The sequence below is a fragment of the Salvelinus namaycush genome, chromosome 23, assembly GCF_016432855.1.
Source record: "Salvelinus namaycush isolate Seneca chromosome 23, SaNama_1.0, whole genome shotgun sequence".
NCBI lineage: Eukaryota > Metazoa > Chordata > Actinopteri > Salmoniformes > Salmonidae > Salvelinus > Salvelinus namaycush.
The window spans coordinates 10713519-10733035 of record NC_052329.1 but is presented as its reverse complement, the minus strand read 5'-3'; the positions used below and the strand labels follow the sequence as shown (position 1 = coordinate 10733035).

At 43.6% G+C, this 19517-nt stretch overlaps 1 protein-coding gene across 1 annotated transcript in view; it reads right to left on the bottom strand.

Annotated features, from left to right (window-relative positions):
* LOC120018962 (calsyntenin-2-like) overlaps window positions 1–6484 on the bottom strand; it is a 96429-nt gene extending 89945 nt beyond the window's left edge. The window contains exons 1-3 of the mRNA XM_038962171.1: window positions 6439–6484; window positions 1256–1378; window positions 976–989 (exon numbers count right to left, since the gene is read on the bottom strand). Of these exons, the coding sequence (XP_038818099.1) occupies window positions 976–989; window positions 1256–1378; window positions 6439–6484 (183 nt within the window). The remainder of the gene's footprint in view (window positions 1–975; window positions 990–1255; window positions 1379–6438) is intronic.
* Between the last annotated feature and the right edge of the window lie 13033 nt (window positions 6485–19517).

Genomic DNA, 19517 nt, shown 5'->3' with positions numbered 1-19517 from the left:
TAACCCATTCATCACAACTTGGTACTTCGCTAACCCATTCATCACAACTTGGTACTTCGCTAACCCATTCATCACAACTTGGTACTTCGCTAACCCATTCATCACAACTTGGTACTTCGCTAACCCATTCATCACAACTTGGTACTTCGCTAACTCATTCATCACAACTTGGTACTTCGCTAACCCATTCATCACAACTTGGTACTTCGCTAACTCATTCATCACAACTTGGTACTTCTCTAACCCATTCATCACAACTTGGTACTTCGCTAACTCATTCATCACAACTTGGTACTTCGCTAACCCATTCATCACAACGTGGTACTTCGCTAACCCATTCATCACAACGTGGTACTCCGCTAACCCATTCATCACAACGTGGTACTCCGCTAACCCATTCATCACAACTTGGTACTTCGCTAACCCATTCATCACAACTTGGTACTTCGCTAACCCATTCATCACAACTTGGTACTTCGCTAACCCATTCATCACAACTTGGTACTTCGCTAACCCATTCATCACAACTTGGTACTTCGCTAACCCATTCATCACAACTTGGTACTTCGCTAACCCATTCATCACAACTTGGTACTTCGCTAACCCATTCATCACAACTTGGTACTTCGCTAACCCATTCATCACAACGTGGTACTTCGCTAACCCATTCATCACAACTTGGTACTTCGCTAACCCATTCATCACAACGTGGTACTTCGCTAACTCATTCATCACAACTTGGTACTTCGCTAACCCATTCATCACAACTTGGTACTTCGCTAACTCATTCATCACAACTTGGTACTTCTCTAACCCATTCATCACAACGTGGTACTCCGCTAACCCATTCATCACAACTTGGTACTTCTCTAACCCATTCATCACAACGTGGTACTTCTCTAACCCATTCATCACAACGTGGTACTTCGCTAACCCATTCATCACAACGTGGTACTTCGCTAACCCATTCATCACAACTTGGTACTTCTCTAACCCATTCATCACAACGTGGTACTTCTCTAACCCATTTATCACAACGTGGTACTTCTCTAACCCATTCATCACAACTTGGTACTTCGCTAACCCATTCATCACAACTTGGTACTTCGCTAACCCATTCATCACAACTTGGTACTTCGCTCACCATTCCACCACTTTTCATGTTTTGTGTGGACCCAAGGAAGAGTTACTGCTGCTTTCGCTAATGGGGATGCTAATAAAATACCAAATCACACAGCTGTGGGGTGTTCCATACCTGCGTAGGGCACGGGGGCGTCTTTGTCCAGGGCCACCAGGGGAGGGTCCAGTAGGACGATGTCCATGTTCTCTGTGATCACCCCATGGTACGACGTCTCAATCCATGGCTTGTGTTTGTTCACTACGATAGAGAAAGAAGTGTGTGAAAGAGGGATGGAGAAAGAGAGAATGTCAGTCAGGTGTTCACAGTTGTTGATACATTTTTAGTCTGCATGTAATTACTGGGTGAACTGAGACTGGCTTTGTGAAAAATGAATGCAACAGCTTTTCTTTCCTCCCCCAACTGCAACTCCCACTTGGAAATACAGCCACACACACACACACCCCCACACACACAGACGCACACACACACACACCGCCTTTCCTGGCAGAGGATCTCCATTCTTTAGTTTTTCTGAGTAACATTCTCATTTTGCTAATCTCCCCTACCTCTTTTCTCTCCCTCTCTTTTCTCTCTCAAACATTCCCTGTAGGTCTCAAAGCGCTCCGCCAGGTTTGATCAATGACCACTATTGAGCTGCCAGCAGAGCACTACTTCCTGGGCCTAGCCAAAACAAAGTCCATGAGCAGTAGGACGATTAGCACGGCATAATTGAGCAAAGCCCCTGAGGGCCGTGAAGCAGGAATTAGCTAGCTAGCTCACCGTTTTATATACCATCTCTCTATCAAAGGTAAGGGGTTTTAAAACGGCAACAACAGCCCATTTCCTCCTCAACTCCTTCACTTACTCACGGCTTTCTCTGACTCAGGAGTGAACAGCAATGCCCAAATTCCATCCTATGATTTCTGTACGAGGAAATTGTTGGTTGTTAACAACACCAAACTAGGCTGTTTTGTGTGATACACATCCAAGTGAAAATTACCTAAATGCATGTGTATCACTTTCTTATGGGTACATTATCCGACATTCAGTGAAGGAGAAGGAGAGAAAAAAGTCCATACACCAAACAATTTGTACAGCTGTCTCTAGTGCCACTTCACATTACACAGCCTTTGTTCCTGGTTGTATGTGTAATTACAGCGGGAAACCACTTCAGTAATTCAAGGAATCACTACGTCTAAGACTTAAGGCACTGTCGGTATATAAACACAACCAACAACCGCACCACCACTCCAACTCCACCACCACACCGCACCACCACTCAAACACCACCACCACACCTGCACCATCACTCCAACACCACCACCACCGCACCATCACTCCAACACCACCACCACCACCACCAACACCACACCACCATTCCAACACCACCACTCCAACACCACCACCAACACCACACCACCATTCCACCACCACACCAACACCACCACCACTCCAACACCATTCCAACACCACCACCACTCCAACACCATTCCAACACCACCACCACCATTCCACCACCACCACCACAACACCACTACTCCAAGACCACCACCACTCCAACACCACCACCACTCAAATACCACCCCAACACCAACACCAGCAACACTCCAACACCACCAACACTCCAACATCACCACCACTCAAACACCACTCAACATCATCAACACGCCAACACCACCACGATGTACATTACTGGTGGCTTTGGATTTCAGTGATTATATATACAGTTGAAGTCGGAAGTTTACATACACGTAGGCTGTAGTCATTGAACTCATTTTTCAACCACTCCACAAATTTCTTGTTAACCGACTTGCCAAAACTATAGTTTTTATCTACTTTGTGCATGACACGAGTCCTATATCGACATAAACTAAAAGGCCGCTCAGCAAGGAAGAAGTCACTGCTCCAAAACAGCCATAAAAAAAGCCAGACTATGGTTTGCAACTGCACATGAGGACAAAGATCGTACTTTTTGGAGAAAACAAAAATAAAACTGTTTAGCCATAATGACCATCGCTATGTTTGGAGGAAAAAGGGGGAGGCTTGCAAGCCGACGAACACCATCCTAACTGTGAAGCACGGGGGTGGGCAGCATCATGTGGGGGTGCTTTGCTGCAGGAGGGACTGGTGCACTTCACAAAATAGATGGCACCATAAAGAAGGAAAATGATGTGGATATATTGAAGAAACATCTCAAGACATCAGCCAGAAAGTTAAAGCTTGGTCGCAAATGGGTCTTCCAAATGGACAATGACCCCAAGCATACGTCCAAAGTTGTGGCAAAATGGCTTAAGGACAACAAAGTCAAGGTATTGGAGTGGCCATCACAAAGCCCTGACCTCAATCCTATAGAACATTTGTGGGCAGAACTGAAAAAACATCTGCGAGCAAGGAGGCCTGCGAACCTGATTCAGTTACACCAACTCTGTCAGGAGGAATGGGCCAAAATTCACCCAACTTAATGTGGAAAGCTTGTGAAAGGCTACCTGAAACGTTTGACCCAAGTTAAACAATTTAAAGGCAATGCAACCAAATACTAATTGAGTGTATGCAAACGTCTGACCCACTGGGAGTGTGATGAAAGAAATAAAAGCTGAAATAATTCTCTCTACTATTGTTATGACATTTCACATTCTTAAAATAAATTGGTTATCCTAACTTACCTAACACAGGGAAATTTAACTAGGATTAAATTTCAGGAATTGTGAAAAACTGAGTTAAATGTATTTGGCTAAGGTGAATGTAAACTTACGACTTCAACTGTATATGCAGGCATCAACCACTACCCTGAGAGCACTTGATACAGTATATCATGCGGCCCTCAGGTTCATTACCAATCACTATTACCATAAACATTTAACACATCATTGTGATCTCTACAGTGCTGTTGGCTGGTCGTCATTGACCTTGCGTAGGCTTCAACACTGGTATACACTGATTTATAAGTACATTTTGGGTAAAATGGCACTTTATCTATATTATTTTTGAATCAGGTCAGTAAATAAATATAAATGACGGTCCCGTTCTCATTTGCTTTTAACAGTACCAAGAATTAGAACAGGTCATGGTAGAAATAGTTTCAGTTACTCAGCTCCGTGGTCCTGGAATTCTTTCCTAAACATTTAAATATTTGATGATCTAGTCACGTTGGTGGAGTTTAAACACTTGGTCGATGTGAATATCCCAGAAGAGAGTAACTGTCTTTAGGGCAGCTGTTTATTTAGTTATGACATTTGTGTTTCTTTACGTGATATGTAATTGTTGTACTGTATGTGTGTCTATAGTTTTGTTCAATGTTGTGTTAGTGTATGTAAGTTGTTTTTTCTGAAACGTTGTTCCCTCTGCTGCTGTTGGACCAGGTCTCTCTTGAAAAATAGATTTTATCTCAATGAAAAAAAACAGTATAATAAAGGTTAAATAAAATAAATAAATATATGAAATGCCCAACCCAGCCTGATTGAGAGGTATCCCCTGATAAGAACACCAGTGTGGACGCCGTCCCCATCCTCAGGTATTTGAAGATGTTGTTGGATCTGCGTGGAGATGTTTGTCTCGTCTTCTACCAGCCTGAAGGGTTTAGCCACTAATAGGATGTATGTTTTAAGAAACACCTTAAGATGAGAGAGAGAGAGCCCTTGGGGGACTCGTCGCGCCTGCAACCTCAATTTTAAAAAGCAAACACCTTCATTGGGTACTTCTGGCAGTGCTTAAATGCCATGTGATAACATCTGTTTGTGAATGGAGGGAAGTTGGTTCACCGCCTCGCTAAAACTCATGCCTGTCTTGGGAAAACACGATTACCAAATGTAGAGAGCTTCTTCTTCTTTTTTTTTATATCTTGAGAACATGTCAGAAATTAATGTGCCACTCCTTTTTTCTCTCTCGCTGCTTGTTTGATTTAACCTGGCTTTATTGTTTGCTTTTTTAGACCTGAGCAGAAATTCAAATAGCCTGACCTTTCTGGCAGCGCGCTCCACTAGATAAAACCAGCCGGGCTCTTTGTGGGAAGGCTTTGGACACAGCTCTCCTCTGAGACACAGGATCTTACATCAGACTCCACAGAGAGCAACACATTGAGAAAACCTGATAGCAACACGATGGGGTGCATGTGAACAGCATTCAAAGACACTGTGCTCTAAACAAGAGCCCAATGCTCTGAGCAAAAATGCCACAAAAGTGGCATGTTCTCCACAGAAGCCCGGTTATCTCTACAAAGCAACGAAATAAGCAACAAACAACTCTAGACACAAACATGTGCCCTATGGTCTAGACTAGAGACACACTCCATGCTGGACAGATGTACAACAGTACAAGGTCTTTGTTGCCGTATTATTTGTTATAATGCTTTTAACAATTTCAATGAAAAAATAGTAAGGCAATAAAGAGCTTTGACCAACCCAGAGCAGTACGCCCTGAATCTATTCCACATCAGTGTGTTTATGAAGCGCTGGTAGTTTTTTCTCCAATGGTTTATCAAAGTACTAGCATCTCTGCACATAATAAGAGTGATTAGGCCATCGGCTTTCATGTGTCCATTCAGGAGCAGTCTGAGAGCAGACACTGGATGGAGGAGCAGCAGGCCCAAAGTGCTGTGCGATTATGATAGGCCTGAGTAATGTTGAGAAGGGAGGAGCTGTGGAGGAAATAGATTGTGTAGACATCACAGACCTATTTCAACCAAGCTGCTATCATAGAGTCATACATTGACAAAGGCGTATTGACCCAATTTAATTCACATTTATAATAGAATTGATAGTACATTGTCATAATAATAGCTTTCTCGTGTAATTTCACCTTATCATTAATGAGGGGTAGTTTAAGGGCACTGAATATATTTTTCAATTATTTCCCAGTGGATGGAGGGAATAGAGTTGTCCTACAGGCTAATGCGATCCTGTCGAGGTGAGGTTTAGAACATGCACACCTGACCTTTTACACCCTTGCTCGTTGCCGTGACAATTACCCTCCGCCATTTCACCGCTAATTAAGCCGGCAGTCATGGATTTGACTCGAAACATCATTCCCGGCATTGCCGTAACGCCTGATTAATTTCTGACTGTGGTGGGGATGGTCAGATGGTGCGCTCGCCTAGCTGGTGCACGCAACTCATCGGGCAGACGGAAGAAGCTGAAGACCCCGTAAGGCAGATGGGAGGAGAAGAGAAACAGTTGTAAATAAAAAATAACTCTGTAGGAAATGAAACTGATAGATAAGGTCAATACAGGAGGCTGTGATGAATGTATCAACCTAACGAAAGTAAGCGCTGCAGAGACAGTTAGCCATTATGGACACTAACAGGCAATTACAGTAACAGTTACCCGTGCTAACTCCCAGCAACACAGAGATGTCCATCAACAGGCCCATGTGAGTTATTAGAATTATTAGAATATCCTCCCTGAAGAAACAGAGAACATTAAATCAACTGTGTATCTCTATCTTAACCCTACTTATTCTTCCCATGCCCTCTCCCCTTTCTCTATCCCTCAGCACTAGCCACTTTCTCTTTTCCCCTCCCCTTCAAAAAGCCCTTTCTCTTTTCCCTCCCTCTACCCTTAATGCTAATTTTTTCCTCAATTCAATTCAAGGACTTTATTGGCATGGGAAACATGTGTTAACATTGCCAAAGCAAGTGAAGTAGATAATAAACAAGTGAAATAAACATAATAATAAAAATGTACAGTAAATATTACACTCACAGAAGTTCCCAAAGAATGAAGACATTTCAAATGTCATTATGTATATATACAGTGTTGTAACGATGTGCAAATAGTTAAAGTAAAAAAATAATTTGCAATTTTGGTTCTGGCAACTGGATATTTTCTGGAACACCATTATTTTTGTCTTACTGAGATTTACTGTCAGGGCCCAGGTCTGACAGAATCTGTGCAGAATATCTACGTAGGTGCTGCTGTAGGCCCTCCTTGGTTGGGGACAGAAGCACCAAATTATCAGCTGTAATGAACACGATGGGAGACAGGGAGGGAATAGTCAAAAGGTGTCGTTAGTGAGGCAGTCAAAAACTATCATACACGAGAGTAAATTACAGGAAAAACAGAGCTCTGAAACATTTATTTATTTTTTATTTTTATTTCACCTTTATTTAACCAGGTAGGCTAGTTGAGAACAAGTTCTCATTTGCAACTGCGACCTGGCCAAGATAAAGCATAGCAGTGTGAACAAACAACAACACAGAGTTACACATGGAGTAAACAATAAACAAGTCAATAACATAGTAGAAAAAAAAAAGAGAATCTATATACAATGTGTGCAAAAGGCATGAGGAGGTAGGCAATAAATAGGCCATAGGAGCGAATAATTACAATTTAGCAGATTAACACTGGGGTGATAAATCATCAGATTATCATGTGCAAGTAGAGATACTGGTGTGCAAAAGAGCAGAAAAGTAAATAAATAAAAACAGTATGGGGATGAGGTAGGTAAATTGGGTGGGCTATATACCGATGGACTATGTACAGCTGCAGCGATCGGTTAGCTGCTCAGATAGCAGATGTTTAAAGTTGTTGAGGGAGATAAAAGTCTCCAACTTCAGAGATTTTTGCAATTCGTTCCAGTCGCAGGCAGCAGAGAACTGGAAGGAAAGGCGCCCAAATGAGGTTTTGGCTTTAGGGATGATCAGTGAGATACACCTGCTGGAGCGCGTGCTACGGGTGGGTGTTGCCATCGTGACCAGTGAACTGAGATAAGGCGGCGCTTTACCTAGCATAGCCTTGTAGATGACCTGGAGCCAGTGGGTCTGACGACGAATATGTAGCGAGGGCCAGCCGACTAGAGCATACAGGTCGCAGTGGTGGGTGGTATAAGGTGCTTTAGTAACAAAACGGATGGCACTGTGATAAACTGCATCCAGTTTGCTGAGTAGAGTATTGGAAGCTATTTTGTAGATGACATCGCCGGAGTCGAGGATCGGTAGGATAGTCAGTTTTACTAGGGTAAGTTTGGCGGCGTGAGTGAAGGAGGCTTTGTTGCGAAATAGAAAGCCGACTCTAGATTTGATTTTGGATTGGAGATGTTTGATATGAGTCTGGAAGGAGAGTTTGCAGTCTAGCCAGACACCTAGGTACTTATAGATGTCCACACAATAATGGGGTGCAAAGAACTGAACTAAATAGTGTGTGATAATGACATACAGGTGTGTGAACAGGTGATCAGAATTCAGGTGATTGGGGTCTGGAGAGTGAGCTGCGTTCAGGGGATCTATGTGTTTGAGAGTGTGAGCTGGAGAGTGGGCTGGAAAGTGAGCTGTGTTCAGTGGATCTACATATTTGAGAGTTTGACTTGGCAGCAGACGTTACATCAGCAAACAGTAGACATATGACTTCAGATTCTAATAGGGTGATGCCAGGTGCTGCAGACTGTGCCCTCGCCAATTTGTTGATATACATGTTGAAGAGGGTGGGGCTTAAGCTGCATCCCTGTCTCACCCCACGGCCCTGTGGAAAGAAATATGTGTTTTTTGCCTATTTTAACTGTACACTTGTTTGTGTACATGATTTTAATAATGTCTTATGTTTTTCCCCGAAACACAGTGTTTCCATCATTTTGTATAGCAGATCATCATGCCAAATTGAGTCAAAAGCTTTTTTGAAATCAACAAAGCATGAGAAGACTTTACCTTTGCTTTGGTTTGTTTGTTTGTCAATTAAGGTGTGTAGGGTGAATATGTGGTCTGTCGCACAGTAATTTGGTAAAAAGCCAATTTGACATTTGTTCAGTACATTGTTTTCACTGAGGAAATGTACAAGTCTGCTGTAAATAATAATGCAGATGATTTTTCCAAGGATGCTGTTGACGTATATCCCATGGTAGCTATTGAGGTCACATTTGTTTCCACATTTGTGGATTGGGGTGATCAGTCCTTGGTTCTAAATATTGGGGAAGATGCCAGAGCTAAGGATGATGTTTCAGTAAAGCCAATTGGAATTTATGGTCTGTACATTTTATAATTTAATTGAGGATACTATCAACACCATTTGCCTTTTTGGGTTGGAGGGTTTGTATTTTTTCCTGTAATTCATTCAATGTAATTGGAGAATTCAAGATTTGTATTTGATGATGTATATGTTATTGCTGGTTGTTCTCTGTTATAGGGCCATCATCCTTCGGTTTTCTGTTTGAAATTGTTAGATTTCATAGGGAAGCTGAGAGGTCAAATATGTGACTGACTGGCTCAAATCGGTCTTATGTAGCAAAATTTGAAATTGTGTTTTTTACATTAGATAAAAGTAGAGACTCTGAGCTAGAAAATTATATATCATATATTACAGTTGAGGAACAATAGGAAAGTGTAACTGCTTTGAAAGTTGATAAACTCGTGAACTCACTTTTGAGAAAATGCCCTTTGAATGTTTTGATACTACTACTGGAGAGCCCTTCTTTGTCTTCACTCATTCAGAATCATTCACACCCTCTTAAGCTTTAGCCCCACCCATCTATTTAAAGGTTGATCCAAGCTTTGATCCGAGCATTCTGTACTAACAACAGCAGTCAAGGCCCAAAGCAAACTTGCTAGCTACATCCAGACACAAATGAGAGAACAGCTCACTCAACATAACTCGCCCTAGAAGAGCTGGTTAGGCTGTTATGTTATCCAGAGCATTGGTGACTGCAACTGTGCTGTCAGATTATCTGTTTGTAAATTAAGAGCGTTTTGCTCTCGGATTGCTCAGAGCGCACACTGGACGCTCTGGCCAATAAGTAGGGTTGATCCGAACGTTCTGACCTCACAACGGCAGTCAAGCACCCCAGCTAACTGGCTAACATTGGCTCGCTTGTTAGCTACTTCCAGGCACAAATGAGAGAACTCGCCCTAGCAGAGCTGATTAGGCTGTTTTCATGTTATCCAGAGCGTTGGTGACTAATTGTGCTGCTGGCAACAATTTAATTGCGCTTTTTTGCCAACATTTACTGACACCGGCCATTATTCTGCGCTCTGGCACACTCAGACGAGAGTAGATGGCCAGACTGAATTTACGAACGTGAGCTAGCTAACTAAACAATGAACCATAAATGCAACTCATGACGTTACTACCCTGCATGAATCTGCAGGTAGCTAACCAACCAGGTTCAATGTTAGCTAGTTAACATTAGGCTATAACTAGCCAATCAAATGGCTCAGATACGAATAATAAGATCATACACATAACGGTAGCTAGCAAGCCAACCAGCTTACGTTAGCTAGTTAGCTAACAGTAGACATTAACTTGAAATGAAAAGACTTTATGTCAGAATTAAAAATCTGTAATATCAAAAAAATGTAGCTAGTTAAACTATCTTACCCGTTTACATCATCGATCTCCTGTCGTGGATGCCATGGTTGCCCTTAGCTTGAAGATGTAATCCGGAGACAGGTGTTTTCTCCATCTCCTTAGCTATCATACTCGAATTCCACTGATTTCAAAACTCGGCCCTCCAGAAAGTGAACACTTATGCAGTTTTACTACACGATACATAAAAAATAGCAGCGTTAGGATTACCTACACATCATAACCAGCTCAAATAGACAGAAGTTGTTAGACCAATCCAAGCTCTCGGCATGTGCAGGCCACTCATTATCTCAGCCAATCATGGCTAGCGGGAAGGTTGATGACTTTTCTGTGGCTAAACCAACTAGGCACGTAATTTAACCATTTTATTCGTATGAACAGATGGCATACACATTTATTATTAAGGCACATGAAAGTTCACATGTTCAAGAAGGCATTTCTGGCCAAAAACACATTTTGATTTAAAAAAGAAAAGTTTACTTTCAAACGACTCCTGTAAAGTAGTGACCCGTGATAAACGCCTGGTTTCTTGAAACGGGTTTGTTTATTGTTTAGGTTTTCTACTGCCAAGTTTACACCTTCACTATCACAGTGAAACGTTTTGTCCAGGAAGTTGTCTAAAAAGGCTTGAAATTATTGTTGCCTAAGTTTTTTAGTAGGTTTCCACACTACTTTCCTTCCCACTGTAGCATTTCTTAATATTATTCAGTTCCTTTGGTTTTGATGCCTCATGATTGAGTATTGCTCTGTTCAAATAGACTGTGATTTTGCTGTGATCTGATAGGGGTATCAGTCGGCTGACTGTGAACGCTTTGAGAGACTGGGTTGAGGTCAGTGAAAAAGTAGTCTACAGTACTGCTGCCAAGAGATGAGCTATAGGTGTACCTACCATAGGAGTCCCCTCGAAGCCTACTATTGACTATGTACATACCCAGCATGCAACAGAGCTGCAGGAGTTGTGATCCGTTTTCGTCGGTTATGTTGTCGTCATTGTGCCTAGCGGGAGAATATGGGGGAAGGAAATGCTGTCACTTCCAGGTAGGTGTTTGTCCCCCTGTGTGCTGAGGGTGTCAGGTTCATGTCCAGTTCTGGCATTTAGGTTGCCACAGACTAGTACATGTCACTGGGCCTTGAAATTATTGATTTCACCCACCAGGATGGAGAAGTTGTCTTCATTAAAGTATGGGGATTCTAGTGGGGGGTATATACAAAGCACACAGGAGGACATATTTCTATGTTGAGATAATTTCCTTTTGAATTTCTAGCCCAATGTAATATGTTCCTGTTTTGATGGATTTAATAGAGTGAATTTGGTCTGAGTCCCTTCCCTGCTTCACACCTGGGAGTTTGGTGGACGGGACTACCAGCTCTCTCTAACCTTAGGGCAACCAGTGTGTCCATCTCCTCTATACCATGTTTCTTGTAGGATGACAATGTCTCTATTTCTGATTTCTTTGGTTAAGTTCAGGTTCCTGCTCTTTAGGCCAAAGGCAGATGACCTCAGTTCTTGTATATTCCAGGATGAAATAGTGAAGACTTTGTGTTCCATAAAGTGTCAAATGTTGTTAGTTGTGTGGTTTGGCCTCAACCCAGTAAGTGTGAGCAGAGCCTGCTGAGCATCTTGTACATGTCATTGGCTTGGGCTAGTGTAAGAGTGGGGGTTGGGCATGTTTGCATGCTCACAGCCTGGGTGAAAATGTGTGACTTTCATGTTGAGGCCCACTTTGCGGGAGTGGGGGGTATGGGGTGGGCGGTAGGGGCATAGGTCTGATCTGAGGGGTCCTAAATGGGGTGTGGGCATGGTTGTCTTGGGGGGGGGTGTTTATTGGTTGGGGTGGGGGTGTGGATGTGGCTGGTGTTGCTGTGGTCTGGATGTAGGACCTCTCGGCGTGGGTCCTCTGTGTAGGTCTGGGGGGGAGGGGGTCCCGCAGGTCTGGGAGAGTGTCTTGCTGGTCTGGATGGGGTGTCTATTGATCTGTTGCTCCTGTGTGAGGTGTTGGGGCTGTGGTTGAGGGCGATGTCCTTTAGGGTCCGGGCGAACGTGGGAACTGCTGCCTTGTATAGGTGGACCTGGTCGTAAAGGCTGTTCAAGTCCAGGGTGGAATGGTGAGCCTGTTAGATATTTGGTTTTGAGGCACAGTCACAGGAAATACTTGCGTTTACCCACTGTATGGTCTTTTCGTGGTAGCAGGGCGGAGATAACCACTTGTGCGTTGGGGAAAATAGAAGAAGCTTTTTCAATATCTCCCTTGAGTGCTGTGGCCACCCCTTCCTGCTCTGTTCTCAGGTCCTTTGTGCCTGTGTGTATTATTATGTGGCTGCGTGACCGTAGTTGGTCCTCAGACAGAAGGGCGCACCAGAGTTTAGACACCATGTGTTTGGGAAAAAGTTAATTTTCTTGTATATATTTCCCATTTGAATCCATAAGGAGTACAATCTATGGCTTCTGTATGTCCTCAGTGGGTTTTGGGGGGGGAGGGGTTGTCAGGAGGACTATCAGGTTGGCTGACAGGGGGGGTTGCTGAAAGGGGGTGGGGATCCCCTGGGCAAGGGGTTCTTCATTTGATTGTCCTACTGCGATGTCGAGGCTATGGTTAGGGTCTGGAGTGGACTGTTCTGCTGTGGTGTCGAGACTTTGGTCAGGATCTGAGGTGGGCTGTTCTGCTGGTTTCTCTGCAGTGGTGGCCAGGTCTCTAATTGGTTGTTCCTCTGTGTCGTTCACACCTTGTCCTTGAGCACTTTCACCTTCTCCTCTAGTGCTCTTTCTCCTGTTGATGTTGTCTCACCACAGTCCAGAGTGTATATATGTCTCTCTCCACTTACAGCTCTCCGGGTCTGATTGAGGGGGTGTTGTTGAGCTGGACAATTTTTTGTGCTGACGAGTGTGTTCTCCTGCTGTTCCAGCTCTACCTGCCTTACCTCCAGCTGGGTGAATTCATCCTTCATTTCAATGAGGGAGTAGTACTCTGTGCTGGGAGGTTGACCTTCCACTTGGGGTTGCTTATCTATGGGGTTGTATAATGAAGAGGTCTGGTCTGACACGCTCGGGGTGGGAGGTAGGAATCCTTCCAGGTGATTTTGTCCAAAATCAGGTTGTAAGTTTAGAGTTATGATTTGGACTGAAGGATTTGTTATGGAGGGTATTATCCTGTATATGTCCTTGCTGAAAAATCCAAGTTTATCTAACTTTAAATCTATATTTTTGTAAAAACATGCTGAAAAATGTGGGAGCTCATCTGTTCGTCTGTTCTCGCTCTCTCTCTCTCTCGCTCTCCCCTTTCCTTAACCCTGTTCTCTCTTTCCTTCTCTCTCCCCTTCCCTTAACCCTGTTCTCTCTTTCCTTCTCTCTCCCCTTTCCTTAACCCTGTTCTCTCTTTCCTTCTCTCTCCCCTTCCCTTAACCCTGTTCTCTCTTTCCTTCTCTCTCCCCTTTCCTTAACCCTGTTCTCTCTTTCCTTCTCTCTCCCCTTTCCTTAACCCTGTTCTCTCTTTCCTTCTCTCTCCCCTTTCCTTAACCCTGTTCTCTCTCTCCCCTTGTCACTCATTCTCTATTTTACTGTCTTTTCCTCTCCTTTGAACCTTGAAGATCTTTGCCAACTTTAATCTCCAAGGCTGGATGGCATACCAGTTAAGGTATTCCAAACCTTTTTTTGATGTACACAGAGCACCGTTATTAGCATGTTTTAACCACTCCTATAAAAATGGTAGATTATCAGATACTCAACAAAAAGGTCTGATTTCATTTTTACTGAATCAGGACCGAAGTGGTAAATATAAATATCCAGTCCATTACAAAATGTTGAGGCCCCTTACACAGTTTTTTGATGCAAACATTCTAGCAAAATGTATAGCGCATAGAATTAAAAAGGTATTGTCGGATATTATTCATCCTAATCAGACAGGTTTTTTACATGGACAATACATTGGAGATAATATAACACAAGTACTGGAAACAATAGAACACCATGAAAAATCTGGGAAACCAGGTCTGTTATTCATAGCTGACTTTGAAAAGGCTTTTGATAAACTATTGCTGGAATTTATATATAAATGCTTGGAATATTTCAATTTTGGAGAATCTCTCATACAATGACTCAAAATTATGTATCGTAACCCTATGTGTAAATTATTAAATAATGGCTACTTCTCAGAAAGTATTAAACTGTCAAGAGGAGTAAAACAAGGTTGTCCACTATCGGAATATCTATTTATTATGGCAATAAATACTTTAGCTATTAAAATCAGATTCAACAATAGTATCAAGGGGCTAGAAATGCAGGGCTTGAAAACAAAGATGTCATTGTACGCTGATGATTCATGTTTTTTTTTAGAGCAACAATTGGCATCCCTCCATAGCCTCATAGGGTGTAACGGTCGTCATAGTCGTTCTCCTCCTCAGACGAGGAGGAGCATGGATCGGACCAACACGCAGAGTGAGTAGGGCTCATGATAATTTATTAACTCGAAACTGAACACTAACATGAAACAAAATAACAAAATGAATACAACCGACAACAGTCCCGTGTGGCACGAATACAAACACGGAAACAAACACCCACAAAACACACGTGAAACCCCGGCTGCCTTAGTATGATTCTCAATCAGGGACAACGATTGACAGCTGCCTCTGATTGAGAATCATACCAGGCCGAACACAAAATCCCAACATCGAAAATCACACATAGACAAACCCACCCAACTCACGCCCTGACCAACTAAATAAATACAAGACAAAAGAAAACAGGTCAGGAACGTGACATAACCCCCCCCTTAAGGTGCGAACTCCGGGCGCACCAGCATAAACTCTAGGGGAGGGTCTGGGTGGGCGTCTGTCCACGGTGGCGGCTCTGGCGCTGGTCGTGGTCCCCACCCCACCATAGTCAAACCCCGCTTCCGTGGCCTCTTCCCAATGGCCACCCTCCATATAAACCCCATTGGATTAAGGGACAGCACCGGACTGAGGGGCAGCACCGGACTGAGGGGCGGATCCTGGCTGGCTGGCTCTGGCGGATCCTGGCTGGCTGGCTCTGGCGGATCCTGGCTGGCTGGCTCTGGCGGCTCCTGGCTGGCTGGCTCTGGCAGCTCCTGGCTGGCTGGCGGCCCTGGCGGATCCCGGCGGCCCTGGCGGATCCTGGCTGGCTGGCTCTGGCTGGTCCTGGCTGGCTGGCTCTGGCTGGTCCTGGCTGGACGGCTCTGGCTGGTCCTGGCTGGACGGCTCTGGCTGGTCCTGGCTGGACGGCTCTAGCGGATCCTGTCTGGCGGAAGGCTCTGGCTGCTCCTGTCTGGCGGAAGGCTCTAGCGGCTCCTGTCTGGCGGAAGGCTCTAGCGGCTCCTGTCTGGCGGAAGGCTCTAGCGGCTCCTGTCTGGCAGACGGCTCTGAAGGCTCAGGACAGACGGGCGGCTTTGAAGGCTCAGTACAGATGGGCGGCTTTGAAGGCTCAGTACAGACGGGCGGCTTTGAAGACTCAGTACAGACGGGCAGCTCTGACGGCTCGGGACAGACGGACAGCGCTGGGCAGGCAGGCAGCTCAGACAGCGCTGGGCAGGCAGACAGTTCAGACAGCGCTGGGCAGGCAGACAGTTCAGACAGCGCTGGGCAGGCAGACAGTTCAGACAGCACTGGGCAGGCAGGCAGCTCAGACACTGGCTGCGCTGGGTCCGTAAAATGTATATACGTAGGTTCAGAACTTTTGTGAAACAGCACAATTAAAAATATATAGGAAATAGAAATCAAAACCGTGAAGTCTACAGAGATAGACGGGAGGGGTTGAGGAAAGCTGAAGGATGGGATTAAAACTATACAAAATATAACTATTGTAAAATAAATTTTGTCCGTAAAATGTATATACAGTCGTGGCCAAAAGTTTTGAGAATGACACAAATATTAATTTTCACAAAGTCTGCTGCCTCAGTTTGTATGATGGCAATTTGCATATACTCCAGAATGTTATGAAAAGTGATCAGATGAACTGCAATTAATTGCAAAGTCCCTATTTTCCATGCAAATGAACTGAATCCCCAAAAAACATTTCCACTGCATTTCAGCCCTGCCACAAAAGGACCAGCTGACATCATGTCAGTGATTCTCTCGTTAACACAGGTGTGAGTGTTGACAATGACAAGGCTTGAGATCACTCTGTCATGCTGATTGAGTTTGAATAACAGACCGGAAGCTTCAAAAGGAGGGTGGTGCTTGGAATCATTGTTCATCCTCTGTCAACCATGGTTGCCTGCAAGGAAACACGTGCTGTCATCATTGCTTTGCACAAAAAGGCCTTCACAGGCAAGGATATTGCTGCCAGTAAGATTGCACCTAAATCAACCAGTTATCGGATCATCAAGAACTTCAAGGAGAGCGGTTCAATTGTTGTGAAGAAGGCTTCAGGGCACCCAAGAAAGTCCAGCAAGAGCCAGGACGTCTCCTAAAGTTGATTCAGCTGTGGGATCAGGGCACCACCAGTACAGAGCTTGCTCAGGAATGGCAGCAGGCAGGTGTGAGTGCATCTGCACGCACAGTGAGGCGAAGACTTTTGGAGGATGGCCTGGTGTCAAGAAGGGCAGCAAAGAAGCCACTTCTCTCCAGGAAAAACATCAGAGACAGACTGATATTCTGCAAAAGGTACAGGGATTGGACTGCTGAGGACTGGGGTAAAGTCATTTTCTCTGATGAATCCCCTGTCCGATTGTTTGGGGCATCCGGAAAAAAGCTTGTCCGGAGAAGACAAGGTGAGCGCTACCTTGTCCTGTGTCATGCCAACAGTAAAGCATCCTGAGACCATTCATGTGTGGGGTTTCTCAGCCAAGGGAGTTGGCTCACTCACAATTTTGTCTAAGAACACAGCCATGAATAAAGAATGGTACCAACACATCCTCCGAGAGCAACTTCTCCCAACCATCCAGGAACAGTTTGGTGACGAACAGTGCTTTTTCCAGCATGCCTTTTCCAACATGCCTTTTCCAGCACTTTTGCCATAAGGCAAAAGTGATAACTAAGTGGCTCGGTGAACAAAACATTGATATTTTGGGTCCATGGCCAGGAAACTCCCCAGACCTTAATCCCATTGAGAACTTGTGGTCAATCCTCAAGAGGCGGGTAGACAAACAAAAACACACAAATTCTGACAAACTCCAAGCATTGATTATGCAAGAATGGGCTGCCATCAGTCAGGATGTGGCCCAGAACTTAATTGACAGCATGTTAGGGCGGATTGCAGAGGTCTTGAAAAAGAAGGGTCAACACTGCAAATATTGACTCTGCATCAACTTCATGTAATTGTCAATTAAAGCCTTTGACAGTTATGAAATGCTTGTAATTCTACTTCAGTATTCCATAGTAACATCTGACAAAAATATCTAAAGACACTGAAGCAGCAAACTTTGTGAAAATTAATATTTGTGTCATTCTCAAAACTTTTGGCCACGACTGTAGTATGAATAAGCTGGAAATAGAAGCCTAAGTGTTGTTGTCCATTAGTTTACTCCAATTAGGGGAGGAGTGGTAGAGTTAGGGGGAAATAATAAAGGGACATGTATTTTTAAAAAAACATACAGTATCAGTCAAAAGTTTGGACACACCTACTCATTCAAGGGTTTTTCTTATTTTTTTTACTATTTTCTACACTGTAGAGTAATAGTGAAGACATCAAAACTATGAAATAACACATATGGAATCATGAAGTAACCAAACATTTTTAAACAAATCTAAGTATATTTTATATTCTTCAAATTAGCCACCCTTTGCCTTGATGACAGATTTGCACACTCTTGGCATTCTCTAAACCAGATGGGATGGCGTATCGCTGCAGAATGCTGTGGTATCCATGCTGGTTAAGTGTGCCTTGAATTCTAAATAAATCCCTGACAGTGTCACCATCAAAGCACCACCACACTATCACACCTCCTCCTCCATGCTTCACAGTGGGAACCACACATGTGGAGATCATCCGTTCATCTACTCTGCGTCTCACAAAGACACGGCGGTTGGAACCAAAAATCTCACCTTTGGACTCATCAGACCAAAGGACAGATTTCCACTGGTCTAATGTCCATTGCTCGTGTTGCTTGACCCAAGCAAGTCTCTTTTTTCATATTGGTGTCCTTTAGTAGTGTTTCTTTGCAGCAATTTGACCATGAAGGCCTGATTCACGCAGTCTCCTCTGAACAGTTGATGTTGTCTGTTACTTGAACTCTGTGAAGCATTTATTTGGGCTGCAATTTCTGAGGCTGGTAACTCTAATGAACTTATCCTCTGCAGCAGAAGTAACTCTGGGTCTTCCTTTCCTGTGGCGGTCCTCATGAGAGCCAGTGTCATCATAGCGCTTGATGATTTTTGTGACTGCACTTAAAGACATTTTCCATATTGACTGACATTCATGTCTTAAAGTAACCATGGACTGTTGTTTCTCTTTGCTTATTTGAGCTGTTCTTGCCATAATATGGACTTGATCTTTTACCAAATAGGGCTATCTTCTGTATACCACCCCTACCATGTCACAACACAACTGATTGGCTCAAACGCATTAAGAAGGAAAGAAATTCCACAAATTAACTTTTAACAAGGCACACTTGTTAATTGAAATGCATTCCAGGTGACTACCTCATGAAGCTGGTTGAGAAATTCCCAAGAGTGTGCAAACCTGTCATCAAGGCAAAGGGTGGCTACTTTGAAGAATCTAAAATCGATTAACACTTTTTTGTTTACTACATGATTCCATATGTGTTATTTCATAGTTTTGGTGTCTTCACTATTATTCTACAATTAATAAAATAGTACAAATAAAGAAAAACCCTTGAATGAGTAGGTGTGTCAAAACTTTTGACTGTTACTGTATATATTACAAAAAAAAATATGTGGGGGATTAGAAATGATGCAGACTATTATATTGATGGAGGCTACAATCTATCTGCAATATTAAAGCTGATCTACCCCCTACAAAAATTATGTATCTCCTCTCTGAACACCTTTTGCCTCACAAAGCAACATGACAGAAAACATGCCGGTGCCAGCAGTCGGGAGGTGAAGGGCGCAGCGTAGGTGTGTTTTCTGTCTCTTAAAGAATGAAGGGAACGAAGGGAGGAAGGGTTAACAAAGATAAAAAATATTATAGTTGTCGG